The 15,000-nt window shown below is 38.3% G+C and overlaps 1 protein-coding gene across 6 annotated transcripts in view; it reads left to right on the top strand.

The window, feature by feature from the left end:
• cacnb2a (calcium channel, voltage-dependent, beta 2a) overlaps positions 1 to 15,000 on the top strand; it is a 59,884-nt gene that overhangs the window by 22,884 nt on the left and 22,000 nt on the right. For 4 of the 6 annotated variants that reach the window (XM_027169402.2, XM_027169404.2, XM_027169405.2 and 1 more), the window contains one exon: positions 10,839 to 10,958. In XM_027169402.2, the coding sequence (XP_027025203.2) occupies positions 10,839 to 10,958 (120 nt within the window). Of the gene's footprint in view, positions 1 to 7,227; positions 8,259 to 10,838; positions 10,959 to 15,000 lie in introns of those variants that run through there. The other 2 variants (XM_027169403.2, XM_027169406.2) reach the window with 2 other exon arrangements.

The following is a 15,000-nucleotide window of genomic DNA, read 5'->3' as shown; positions in this document are numbered from 1 at the left end:
TTTCTTTCTAATCCAGACTGCTGACTGCTGCTATATCAGAGGTATACACAGAAGAATATTTGATGTTAAAGATACACGTAGTGTTAAAGAACACGTAGTGTTCTTAGTGGTAGTGGTTAGCACGTTTGCCTCACACCTCCAGGGTTGGGGGTTCGATTCCCGCCTCCGCCTTGTGTGTGTGGAGTTTGCATGTTCTCCCCGTGCCTCGGGGGTTTCCTCCATGTACTTCGGTTTCCTCCCCCGGTCCAAAGACATGCATGGTAGGTTGATTAGCATCTCTGGAAAATTGTCCGTAGTGTGTGAGTGTGTGTGTGTGTGTGTGTGTGTGTGTGTGTGTGTGTGTGTGTGTGTGTGTGTGTGTGTGTGTGTGTGTGTGTGTGTGCACTCCGTCCAGGGTGTATCCTGCCTTGATGCCCGATGACGCCTGAGATAGGCACAGGCTCCCCGTGACCCGAGTAGTTTGGATAAGCGGTAGAAAATGAATGAATGAATGAATGAATGAATGAATGAATGAAAGTAATTTATTTAATCCTTATTTAATCAGAGGCCCAAAATAGAATGTACAGTTGTGGTGTCCTGTTTTGGTGTGAACAAGTTTGGTGTGAACTTGTTCAGCATTAAATTACTTTGTTATGTCAAACTCCACAGTGGTGTTTTTAAATTAGACACTCGGTTCTTTGAGAGATTTGTAGTTACACATTTGTAGTTATTTGTATTTGTAGTTGTAGTTTTCTTACTACAGCCAATATTTTCATTTCAAAATATTCATATTCATATACTCAGTATCTTCAGAGTAGAATGATGATATCAATTAAACCCATTTTTGCTCTCAGAAATGCTCCAAGTGCTTTTTTTTATGTGTCAAATATTTAAAGGCATTATTTTTAACCACTAAAATTCTATGTACGTTTATCCCAATAGAGGTAAAAATATCTCACACTGAAAGCCGGCGTAATTTCATAACAGACATGTGGCGATGAAAGAATTTATTTGTTTATACTGATTGAAAATTGAAAAGTCACTTGTACCAGCCTACTGGTAAAAATGGTTAAACTTGATACTCATCCGTAACACACAAAGTACTGTATGATAACTGGTGATATAAACATGTAAGAGGTGTATTTGGTCCTTGATAAATGATCGTTTAGAGTGACTTTATTGAAGAAGCTAGAAGTAAATAGACTAAGCACACTGTTAGTGTACACATTACCCAAAGTGACACAACATACAGTAACTGGAAGCATTGTGTGGTTTGAAAGAAAGAGTTGGATAAAGGTGGGAGCAGCTTTTCAGTTTATTCAGGATGAGATATTGCGTTATAACAGACTTGATTTTTAGTAAATAAGAAGCATAAATGATGCTGCTGTCTACCTTTCAGTGAGGGTGCAATAAAAACAAAAAATCTTGCTGAGTTTGCTTCATTAAATGTGTACATCTATTGAAATCTTTTTTGTACATCCGACATGATTTGATCAGGTATTGTCGAAATAAAACCAAACCCCAAGCTATTACCTGAGCTGAGACTGAGACTTGAACCCGGAGACTGATTCCTATCAGTGCCAACATCCTCGTAAATTCACAATGTAATCCGTTTGCTTTAACATTACGAGATAACGATCACATTCAATTACTAATTAGTAACTTTTATAAATTAAATTTACATATTTTTATTTTTTAGATAAACAATACAAACGTATTTTTTCCTTTCCGGCTGACCATGTAGTCTATTTTCACTGTGTACCTATCTACAGGTGTAATAGTTTTATGTTTGTGATGAGACCCAGTAGTTAGTTGAGGTCGTTAGTAAAATATTAGTGCTCTCTTTATGTTATCATGACCAACCTCACTGCTAAACTGTAATACAAATTAATCTGTTTATTTATTAATTGTTTATTTGTTAATCTGTGTAGTTGGAGTTGATACGTGTCTGTTAATAACAGCACAAACAGTGAACATGTATGTGATTGGGCAGGGGCAGTGGTGGCTCAAGTGCTTAAGGGTTAGCACTGCCAAGTTGTCACTGTTGGGCCCTTGAGCAAAGGCCCTTAAGACTCACTGCTCCAGGGGCCCTGTATCATGGCTGACCCCTGTGCTCTGACACCAACCTTCAAAGTTGGGATATGTTAAGAAAGAAATTCACTGTGCTGTAATGTCTATGTGACAAAAATAAAAGCTTTTATTCTATTGGGTAATTATAAGGGTCATCTTCAAACTTTTTTCTACTCTTCTGCCACAGTATCTGTCCTATAAAAGCTGGCATAACTAAGGTCTGATGAGACAAGAAATGACAGATTTTATATATCTAGTTATCCAGAGATGACACACTGTCAGTGTGACTATAAAAAGGAGACATACTAAAAGCACATCTTTAGCTAGGAAAATATTGAGATATGCTCTCTCTCTCTCTCTCTCTCTCTCTCTCTCTCTCTCTCTCTCTCTCTCTCTCTCTCTCTCTCTCTCTCTCTCTCTCTCTCTCTCTCTTTCTGGCACACAGAATATCCATATCCAAAGCTGCACACTTATATCCTTACAGGACAGAAGCATTCAACATTTTTACACATACTGGGCCAAGCATAATAAAGAGTCATTAAACTTGAACAATGACATGATCTAAAATAGCTTTTTGCAGGTATGCTTTTCAACATGGCCAATTAAAATGTTATTAATTGCTAATGCATTAAATAGAAATACACCAAATTAATGTGTGAGTGCATGTGAGCTAAGGCAAGAGATCACAAACTTCCAGTAGACCCTCATAGATTTAATTAAAAAAAAAAAAACAATTTGGAGATTTTCAATTCGTTATAAAGATCAAAGCATTGTATCTATTGCTCTAAGACATTTATTATGTGCATTCTGTTGTGAAAAAAAGCGGGAAAAAATTAGGAAATAAACAGGTTTCTGACTAGAATTGCATAATGACTCTTATTTGTATGATATATTAAAAAGTTGGTATGAGAAAGTTCAGACAGGCAGGAAGGCAGGAAGGCTGAGTATTGTGGTGCACTGGCCTGAAACATCCTGGAATTTTGGTGTTTTAAACCCTAAGAATATTAGGATTCAAAATAGATTTACTATATTCATGAGAAGAGGTAGCCTTGCGAACTTCATTTGTTTTTAGAGAGATGGATGACAAATGGAAAGTTTGCATAGTAAATGCATGGATCATTTACAGTACCTTGTGCAGTTGAGCACTGAAGTTGGTTTGATTGCACCAGCAGACAAAGATGATTTGCAGACATTTTGGTGTGTGTGTGTGTGGGGGGGGGGTATGGGGGGCAGCATTTTATTGTGCCATATATTGGAAGTTCAAAGTAATTTTCGATCTCTGTGTATTTGAGCTGCAAATAGGAATAAAGCTTGGACTCATCCATGTACATCTTTCATTAGAAACAATCAAGTCAGCTAACTTTGTTGAGTGATGTGTATTTAAATCCATAAAGTCAGTGTTATAGAGTAACAAGTGAATTTGTCTGCTGTACATGTTGATGGAAAGCAAATACTAGCAAAGACAGTGTAACTCATCCGAAGGTTAAATGTGGTACTTAGTTTATTGTTCCTGCTGTTTGTTGCCATGCCGATTTCACATCAGTTGCTGGACTTCCAGTTGGACTAAGACTTCCAAGTTGAGCTGGCAATTGCTTTGGCTTTTCCTAGTTGGAGTTTATGAGTTTTAGTCGTAGCTCAGTGGTTAAGGTGTTGCGCTACTGATCAGAAAGTCATGGGTTCAAACCCCACGTCCACCAAGCTGCCACTGCTGGGATCCTGAGCAAGGCCCTTAATCCTCAGTTGTAAGTCACTCTGTATAAGGGTGTCTGCTAAATGCCATAAAAGTAGTCGAATGCAGCACAATTACCACCACTGCAATGAGTTCAGGATTATCTTTTAATGGCTTCTCACACATGAACTGGTTACTTCCATGTAAACAGAAACCTGGGTTATCTTGTTGTATGTCTAACACTGCTCTTACTTTATATATATATATATATATATATATATATATATATATATATATATATATATATATATATATATATATATATAGTGCACAACAACAGGGTTAAATAACAGGAAGTTCTCAGTTTCTGGGTGTCTGTTGCTAAGCATCTGACTGTAATATTCTAACACTGCATTGTTACACATTTGGCACAACAGTTTGGGGTTAACAGTGTAAAAAAAACTCTGTTCAGAGCAGGGTTTCATGGCTCTGAGTACAGATTAAAGCTTGTAAACATAAACATTACATCACAGCAATGTTGGATGTAGGACCCATGGACCCAGGCCTTCAATCTGTATTAATACAGCCATAATCACCATACACATTCTCAACTGAAGCTCACTGCAGTCATGTCAGTGTTGTGATTTTCATAGGTAGATTTCAACTACTACTCTCTGTGTGTGCTCGAAAGCTGTGCTGACACCACCTCTGAATTACTAGTGTTAGTGATTTAAAATTACATACAGCTCTTACCCAGGGTTGAAATTGGGGTTTACAATGATGATAACGCAGGGTTAAGAAAAGTTCTTTAGAGAGATAGGGGGCCAGATGTCAATTCTAGACACCTGCTGGAATATTACAGCACAACGCCAGCAGTATTTCTGTCTTACTGCTGAAGTGAGTTGAATCTCTATAAGTCAGAATAAATAAATCCTGATTCCAGTGCTCTAGGCATGTTAGAGACTAGAGGCATCATCGCTCACTAAATACACTGCCAGTCTGTTTGCCTGGAGAAACTCTGTTATTTTAGCAAACATTTCTGTAAGGCCATCTTCTAGCTGTTTTCCCCTGAAGCTTTATTTCCTTAATGATGCCACTGATGTGAAGTATAAATGTGTAGGCTTTTTGACAGATGAGAAAGGTGCATAGGTATGCCAGCTTAACTGTAGTGGAAAAGATCGCGTAGAGATAAGAAACTCTGTGCATAACTAGAATATCAGCTGCGCTGGCTCCCCTTTCAAAAACCAGCATACTTGCAGAAAAGTAAGTGCTCATCATGCCCAGTTGAAGTCTACCTATAAAAATCACAACACTGATATGAATGCCGTGATCTTCAGCTCAGAAAGCTTACTGTCATTATGGCTGTATTTAAACTAGAACGAAGGCATAGGTCCATGGGTCCAACATCCAGGGTTTAGGGTCCCAAGCTATAATCTGTTCTGCAGAAACACTTCCATGATCAGTTGCAGTCTTTGATGTCACCATTTGTGAACATGGCTTCACAGTTCTTCCATCCTCTCTAAACTTTAAACAGGCTATCACTTATTATTTATCGAGCTGAACTGCCTACACGTACGAAATGGCTGTTTTCTAGCTGTGACTGGATATCAGCCGAGAGATCAAGTGGACATCGCCAGTCTGTCATCACGCCTTCTTAGCCTCCAACAGCCGATTCCACCATGTCTCTCATACAATGCCAGCATCCAGTTATACTAGTTTCTATTGACATTCCACATACTGTAGGAATCTGGGGCATCCAGTCTGTCTCAACTGGATCCATGTATTAACTAAGGGGTCCTGTCATGGTTACCCTGTTCCTGATGTTCCTGATGAGAGCCATGTGTTTTCATTTGAATTTGCATGCTGTGTGCACCCAGAAGCACATACTATGTCAGTACAGACTGCATTCAGTTCAGTATCTACTGTTCGGCTGTGGATACAGTACGTATTGATCGGAATATGTGTTTGCAGTAGGTTGAAGACATACTACATCCAGACAAACTACATCCACCACATCGGTACTGTCATGTGGACATGTCATCGACAATCATAACAACTGCTGTTTTTTTAAACACGTTAACAGTTTACTCAGGTATAGTTCAACAAGTACAGTTTAAGCACAAGGAACAATAATAAATACCTGTAGGTCTTCCACACCAGTGCTGTTACGTTATGGGATATCACAATGTGTATTGGTTCCATATTGCAGAATCTCAGCAGAAGCAGTTGGTCATTCGGGTATTTCTGACATTACATTACTGTTTAATAAATAGTGAGAATCTAGACATGCTACACTTTTGGCTCACTGTTTCACCTACTGTATAGTACAATAGCTGCGCTATTCAGACGTAGTTTCTGTCTCCTCCTCATCCTACGATTGGTTTACTATATGCACGGCTTCCTAATCTGCATTTCCCTGTGTTTTTTCTCATGGAATTTTTTCTCACACATTTGACCCTGACCTGTTTCTCAGGATATGGTTATGAATGATACTGTCTGCTTGTGTGCTGCCCCATGCTATCCATGGATAGATTGTCCATAAAAAAAGATGTTTAAATACGACTAGCTATGTATATAATGCACTTCTTCAAGCGCATTAAGTGCAAAATTGCTATTGCTGAAGACTAATATATCTATATTCTATAGTCCAGCAGTCTTACTCTTAAAGAGTAGAAATACAGGCTGTAAAGCACCAGATGTCATGTTTACAATGTTTAAAGGAGCTGTGTAACTGAATAATGTTTGTCTATAACACACATACATAGTAAAAGGACAATAGTGTATGTTATAAACACTAGTATAATTTATTGCACTTTATAATTTATTCAGTATACTGTATTTCATTTCATTTGGTTCAATTCAATTCAATTTTATTGTAAGAGAATAAGAAAGCTTAATTTTGGCTGATTAATCAAATGCCTGTCGATCTCTTATCTGTCTCCGTTTCTCTCTCTCTCTCATACTCACTCAGTCTCTCGGCAATGTAATGTGCACGTGAAACAGGCACAGATTGAGCATGTTTGCAATGTCCCTAGAGAGAGTGAGAGAGATACACACTGCTGAACTTTAGTTAGAGGAGAACAAAGCCAAGGAACAGCGTGTGCCTGGTGTATGTGTGTGTGTTGTATATTACGCATGCTGTCATGTGACATCAGCAAGGTGGCAAAGATGGCAAGCTTTCGAGTCACAGACACAAATTTAGAGACACGCACTTAGATGCGCACACAATCTCATTTACACACACACACACACACACACACACACACACACACACACACACACACACACACACACACACACACACACACACACATAGACAGTGAAGCAAACAGGCAGAGGCATTAATCACAGCAGAGAAAGAGCAGATGGAGATGCTGTGAAGAGGAGCTGAGAAGTGTGTGTGTGTGTGAGTGAGAGAGAGAGTAAGAGAGAGAGAGAGAGAGAGAGAGAGAGAGAGAGAGAGAGAGAGAGAGAGAGAGAGAGAGAGGAAGGAGGCGAGAGGAAGGGGGGAGCAGAAGGGAGGGGGCTGAGTGAAAGCGAAGGTGCTGAGAGAACGCAGAAGAGAGGGACAAGACAGAGAGCGACAGAGAGAGGAATAACAGGATGCAACCCATAACAACATCATATGCAGAGAGTAGAAAGCTTGACACACACACTCGGTGAGAGGATGGATGGATAGAGACTCCAGGGCAGGGACCAATTGAGAGTGGGCTGACTGCAGCACCTGTGAGCCGCAGCAACAGCATCATCATCATCATCATCATCATCTGCAGCTCCACAATCCTGGACCTGCTTTCTCATTTCGTGGAGCATGGCAGCCTGGCCTTTTTAATTGAATGAGGATAATACAAACAGCAGCCTGTGCACCAGCTTCTGCAGCCCCTCTTCATTCAGCATGCGCTGGGAGAGCGAGAGAACACGCTCAAGTGGAATCACTGGCGGTCGTCGAACACAGCATAACACGAGCAGCGCGAGTCTCTGTTCTCAAAGCAACAGCAGCCGTACAACTAACGCTCTTACTGTTAGCTCCAGCAATAGTAGGGACATCAGGTAGCATAGTAATAAGTTTGCAGGGGCAGGTGTACCTTTTAAAAGAGCAACAGTGACAGATTGTAATGTAAAAAATAACTATAACTATAAAAATATATACAGAGTAGCTATATTGCAGTGTTGCATTTGTATAATTGCATTGAATTACTTTTTAGTGATATTTGTTGAGCTGTAATTTGTGAAAAACTCTAAAGGGAATTCAGTGTTTTTTAGTACTATATTGACAATAGTAGTAGCATCAATATCACTGCTATGAAGTGCTGACATGCTTTAAGATTTAGTTTAAGTGTGTAGTCATTTGTTGTTGTCACTTTTGCGTAACACTAGGTAGTGAGTGATAGCTCCTGTTGTGTGATTGTAGTTAGTGTGTCAGCTGTGTTTGTGGTTATGGTGAAGAGAGCGAAGGCTCCATCCATTTTGGCTGATGAAGGCCTCCTGGATACGGCTGCTGAAACGAGCAAAGGGGGGTCGAGTCAACAACGATATTGGCGTAAGAATTCACTTTACAAAGTGTGTGAGAGTGAGTGCCGAAGTGTGAAAATTTAATTGCATAACATCCCTGGGTATGTGTGTGTGTGTGTGTACATGTGTGTATGTGTGTACTGTGTATTGGTGATTATGATTGTATTATGTATGAACTTTGGATTATGTTATAAAACATTAACATTTCACTGGCTATAACCATGTAATGTCCTTATCAGAACCTGACCGTTGGAAATCTATGTTGAATATTTATTACATAAATCCTGAAATTTTGCACTCCGCTATTCGGATCTTAGATGTAACTGTATGTTAATTAGACAATTGTTTCCAAAACAGAAACAGTTAGGAGCAATTTTAACACCTAAGCTCATTTTCCTTGCATATAATCTGCTGATGTTTGACAATTTGCTGTGTTCACAATATGGCTGAAATTGATGCTGTAAAAAAAAAACACAGAATGCCACATTTTAATCAAAACTATTATCAAAGCTGATGTTAAACAAATAAATAAATAGGACATTTTTTAATTTTTCATCAGTCCCTCTAGGATATTGAGTTTTTTGTAATTGTTGCAGCCAACAACCACAAAAAATCCTCTTTTTTTATTTGCAATACACCCTCTTTTTTTGTAGAAACCTACACAAATTGCCAAAAAGCACATGATTCTTCTTTTAAACTTATTCTACCGGTGAAGAGACCCATGCAATTACTTTCTACATTAGCTGTTCCCATGTTCGATGCACAGGAATTGAAGATGGCTTTGGCTGAATGCGTGTTTGATTATGTCACATGATGCAAGCTCCTCCAAATATTACTAGGTTTAAAAAAATCTTGGACGGAATGATTAATAGCATCATCCCTTATGAGAAGATAACATCTTAATTGGAAACATTATCTTGAGGACTACATTTTTATAAATAAAATAAAAATTGAGCAGTAGGTGTAAACCTGGTAAGTTTATCCTTCATACAATGGTCACATTTTCTTTACAGGAGAGCACATTGAATGAACCCAAACTTTTTTGGTTAATTAATTCAACAATACAAAATAAAGTAAAAGATAAAATGATCTACATCCTGCATGTACATTGCAAGTTCAAGACAGTATTAAGTAAGATGTGCTGGATCAAGTTTAATAAGTTTAAATGAGTAAAATGAATAAATAATTAAGAAATTCTCATTCATATATCATCATATAAGTCTTTATTTCTTTATTTTTTAAAAAGTTCACAAAATCTGAATCCCAAAAGTCAACTTAAATACTGAATCTCTTCTTTTGAGCTGAACTCTAAATATGGTGTGAAGCCTACTTATATTTAGGACACAAGAGGAAGAAAAGTGGGAATTGGACTCTGTAAGACTTAACAGTTATGTATGTGACCCAGCACCAGGTGTAAAGGAGCACCGTGCTCTTGGAAAGACTGGCAACACAGTTTTCTCACACAATTGGGTCAGTTTGAGTAATGAGCTCCAGCTCGAGTAAACCGAATGTTAATGTCAGACGCATTGGGAGCGAATTTGTCAGCCGCACCAAATTGCATTTGCTGCTGTGTTTTCTCTTGTACATACGTTCAAGCCTCTAACTTTAATTTAGTACAATTCATTCTCACAAGCAGATGCTTTTAAAGGCATCCTTAATTTAGACTTTTGTAAATAATGCAGTGTAAAATAGGTCAGTGAAAAGGACCAATATAAAGAAAAGGCTTTTCCACATAATCTGTTAAAGAAAGTCACTGCAAAAGAATGAAATATTTAAAAAAATAAAATTCGCTGCAAATAAAGAATCAATGTCAGTTTATGACCTTTTGAAAAATGATTCTGTTTATTGAACTTATTTGATTTCATGCTTTAGGATGTAATGCAGAAATGCAGTAGAAAAACTCTGCAATATACAGTATAACTCTGTTGTATTTTTGATATGATGACTCAGTTGCCATTTGCCTGGTAAAAATATTAATATAGTAAATGTAGTGGGGGTTTTTTTCAGACCATTTTACCTCACCGAATTATTTTCTTGTGAGTCCTTAAGTTTCTGTGACTGTATTGTTATAGTAAAATCAGCATTGCAGTAACTGCACCACAAGTGCCACGGGGGGCTGTGTGTGTGTGTGTGTGTGTGTGTGTGTGTGTGTGTGTGTGTGTGTGTGTGTGTGTGTGTGTGTGTGTGTGTGTGTGTGTGTGTGTGTGTGTGTGTGTGTGTGTGTTTGTGTGTGTGTATTTATGAATATATTTACATTCATGCATACAGTATGAAACAATTATTCTCTCATCTTCCACAATGACCTCTTTTACCTCTTTTAGAACACTATTCAAAGGAAGAAACTATAGATTAAAAGAATTTAGAGTAAAGATCCAAACAATGTAGACTCTCTACAGTTTTGTGATCATTGTGTAGTGTGTCATATACAAGTGTTCTTACATAAAACCACTTTAGATTATTAAGAACAACAAGTGACAGTTAGATCTTAAGTCACACTTATGTGACACTCTATTTCTCCAAGCTCTTGCATTGTTATCATTAAGCTGAAAAGGTATCTGCATGTGTATGTGGTGCTGTGTTAAAGCTCGTCCCTTTGCTTTGTCTACAGGGTTCGGCAGATTCGTACACCAGCCGCCCGTCTGACTCGGATGTGTCTCTAGAGGAGGACAAAGAGGCATTGCGTAGAGAGGCTGAGAGGCAGGCCCAGCTCCAAGTCGAAAAAGCCAAGGTTAAATTTTACTTGCTAGTAACTTTTAAGTGCTTGCCTATATTGGTACTGTCTGTGTGCATGTGTATTGTCAATAAATTATTTAAGTTGTGTGCTCAGAAGTGATCATAGTGACCATAAGGTGTGCGTTATCCTCTTAGTCTCAGCTTATCATTACATTGTTTAAATTAAATAACATTATTCAGTAAATACTATTAACGGTTTAATAAAATAGAGTGAAACTATTAAGAAATGGAATTATTTCAGAGAGTGAGGCTTGTGAGTCTCCACCCACTGAGTAAGATATGACTATCAAATCCTGATCTAGTTTAGGTTGGTTAGACACTTACATTTTAAGATTTCAGTCTCTCCAGAGTGGAGAAACAGAAGTATTTACATTATCAATCAGAGATCACACTATTATATCAAAACCATCCAAGCCAATTTTCATCCAGGATGGAGGGAGTCTTGTTATACAGTATACCTTGCCCTCATCAATCTCAGCAACACTGCTAGTGATCATCTAGTAATACTAATAATAATGGTTGTCTTTGAGCTCATGGATGTGGAAGTGGGTGGATAGCACCTGGGATGATCAGCAGTTCAGTTTTGCTAGGATTGAGCTTCAACTGATGAGCCATCATCCATGATGAAATGTTTGCCAGACATGCTGAGATCCGAACAGAAGCTGTGGTATCTGAGGGTGAGAAAGAGAAGACAAGCTGCGTATCATCAGCATAGCAGTGGTAAGAGAACCCGTGTGAGGAAATAACTTCATCAAGAGAGTGAGAATACATGGAAAAAAGGAGAGGGTCAAGTACTATGCCATGTGGGACACCAGTGGAGAGTCTGCATGGAGCAGATGTCACTCCCCTCCATGTTACATGATATGAGTGTCCTTCCAGGTAGGAAGCAAGCCATTCCCACGCTGATCCGCAAACTCCAATACTCCTGAGGGTGGACAAGAGAGTATTGTGGTTGTCCGTATCAAACAGTGCTGAAAGGTCGAGGAGGATGAGGACGGATGACAGCTTGGCTGATCTAGCAGCATGTAGTTTCTCAGAGACATCCAAAAAGGCGGTCTCTGTGGAATGAGCTGCTTTAAAGCCAGATAGGTTAAAATCTGGTTGTTTTGTGAGAGATAGACAGACAGTTGATTATAGACAATGCCTTCAAGAATTTTTGAAAGAAAAGAGAGAAGTGATACCGGTCTGTAGTTCCTGATGTCTGATGGATCCAGAGCAGGTTTCTTCAGGATGGGAATAATCCTTGCTCTCTTGAAGGTAGTCATGAAGGTAGACATGACCAGATGTTATGGATCCATTGATGATAGTGGTGATAAAGGCAGAAGTTCTTGCGAGATGGTCTGGAGCATAGTGGAAGGGAATGGATCCAATGGGCAGGTGGTAGGATTGCAAGACTGGATGAGTTGTAAAATCACCTCCATGACATTGCATTAAGCAACAGTTCAAAAAGATGTTTTTGGATTGCCTTCACCTCACTGGTTGGTAGCTGTTATGTAGAGAGATGCTTAATGGGTTGGAGTTGGTCTTGATTATTTTAGAGAGAAAACAGTGGATGCTGTGGTCAGATTTCTATTTTGTCCTTCATCTAATTAAACATAACAAATTTTAATTTGCTTCTAAAAAAAGATTGCATTTTTCTTTGTTGTTACAAACTGTGTGCAAACATACTAAGAGTAGTTACTAATTTATGACTGTGACATGTAGCATGCAGTACGAAATCAGTTAAAGAGTTATTGCTCATATATTTATACAAACATTTTGTTATTTTACATTCACATTTATTTTCTGGAACAAATACTGTCTGACAATTATTTAACAGCTACTTACAAGAAAATGTGTCCAATCAAAACAAGTTGAAAGACAGTGTCATGACTTACAGACAGAGGTCATGAAACATGCAAAAACAGAGCCAATCCAAAATGGCCAAGTACTAAGCAAAGCTATGTTCAAAGCCAGAGAGAGCCAGGAATGTAAACAATGTCTCAGTAACGTCACTGACATGAATGCTGGAGAGAGAATGAACAGTCCGGTGCATATAAGTGGTCGAACTGATTGGAACCTGATGTGCGTGTGTGATTAAAAGGTGATTGTGAATGAAGATAGGATTCCTGGAAGTCTAGTGACTGATCATTTGATCGGTTGTTGGCTTCCTTTTGTGCCAGATTTTCAACTGGAACTCATGGGGAGTGTAGTTCGAGTGGGCATTAATACCATTATATTATAGTGGGTGATAGGCAGCGCAGTGAGGGTGAGAGGTCTGGAATATTTCCTCTCTCATTTTTTTTTTAAATTGGACCAAAAGATTCAGTGAGAGAGAGCAAGACAGAGAGAGAGAGAGAGAGAGAGAGAGAGAGAGAGAGAGAGAGAGAGAGAGAGAGAGAGAGAGAGAGAGAGACTAATGATTGACAGAAGAGAGAATGAGAGAGGTGACATCAGAAGGAAAGCTGATAAGGGGGACATTTACATATAAGGATATAATCAGGACATATTAAGGAAATGACGTTTCCACTGAGGTCAGCTGAGTGATAGATAACAACAATATGAAAATCAGTGAGAGATATATTATCAGAATGAGGATGAAGGATGAAGTGTTGAGATGAGGCAGTGCAAGAGATGTGAAGTCAAATCTCTAAGCTTGAGCTTATGGACAACTATCAATTTACCGACACACATTTTAAACCAATATTAAGTCAACAACATTACATTCAACAGCACCAAGAAGATGGTACACTGAGAACCAGAAGACTACAAAAAATCCATGCAAGATAGAAAAACTCAGTGCACACAAGAATATGTTCACGAAACCAAAGCAATGCAGCAGAACTACATTTTAAAGTGAAACTAGGTTATAACTCTTTGTATTCTTTAGAGACTTTGCCCAGTTTTTACTGTTTATTTCAGAGAGATTTTTATTAAGAACAATCTTGTTTACTTAAGAGCTTTTGTTGTTTTTTTGAATAAGGAATTTAACTATTCCATTAGTTTTAATAATGTTAACATATTTTAATATGTACTGTGCAGCTGATTTACTAAAATACAAAATAAATCAAGAAGCAATTTTGGCTCAATTGAAGATTAGGGCAAATGTAAGAAAGACTTATATATTGTTGTGATAGTGTCAGACTTAGAATGGATAGGATAAACTAATTGACCTACAAGCTGAAATTGGTGTTAATTCCACACCAGACTTGTGTGTGGCTGCAGTGAACTGTTTATCATCTTCTTCTTGAAGTGAATAACTTTGGACCTACTTTCAGGCACCTACACATGCTAAACACTCATTTGTTCGTGACTTGCTCTACATTTGAAATGTCGAAACATAAAGTTCCAGACTGAACAGCTTTAACTGTATACTGGGGAAAGTGGAGCATTGTCCCACCTGCTTTTCCCTGGTGCCGCCACTAAACTCGTCTTCTAGCCGTTGCAGAACAGAACCATTTGTTTTTCAGCTGACAAAGCAGGCTACACTTTCTAAAGGTGTCCACTGAAGGACACAACTAGGTAGAAATGCTCTGATTGTGGAGTCCCAAAATCCCTCAGCTACAAATTCTCACTTTCTCGTGGAGTTCATTTGTTAGCACTGATTCCATAATTCATGCTAGTAAAACCAGTTCACCCTCATTAGTATAGTAGCTTGGAATCATAAGTAAACATTATTAACATAATATGTTGGTTTCTTTGGGAACTCATTTATCCCTGCGCTGCATATTTATTGCCAGACATAACTCATTTGCTAATTGCTAAGTTCTCCATTTTGCTCACTATGATGTTTTAGAGCAGGAAAAAAACAAAACTGTTCAGCACAAGAGGATTAATGTTTAAAATTTTTGATTATCCATTAATATTCTATGTTTCTTCTCCACGTTCTCTTATAGTGTTCATTTACATTTATTTTAGCAGAACCTTTTATCCAGCTTGGCTTACAAGTGAAGAAATATGAGCAAACTGATATATCTAGAAGACGACAATATAAGTCATTCTACCATATAAGATTTTTAATGTTGTGCCCGAGAAGTAAACTGCACTGAGTAGAGAGT

The sequence above is a fragment of the Tachysurus fulvidraco genome, chromosome 1 (assembly GCF_022655615.1).
Source record: "Tachysurus fulvidraco isolate hzauxx_2018 chromosome 1, HZAU_PFXX_2.0, whole genome shotgun sequence".
NCBI lineage: Eukaryota > Metazoa > Chordata > Actinopteri > Siluriformes > Bagridae > Tachysurus > Tachysurus fulvidraco.
Note: the sequence above shows the minus strand (reverse complement) of the source record. Positions and strands in the feature narration are given on the sequence as shown.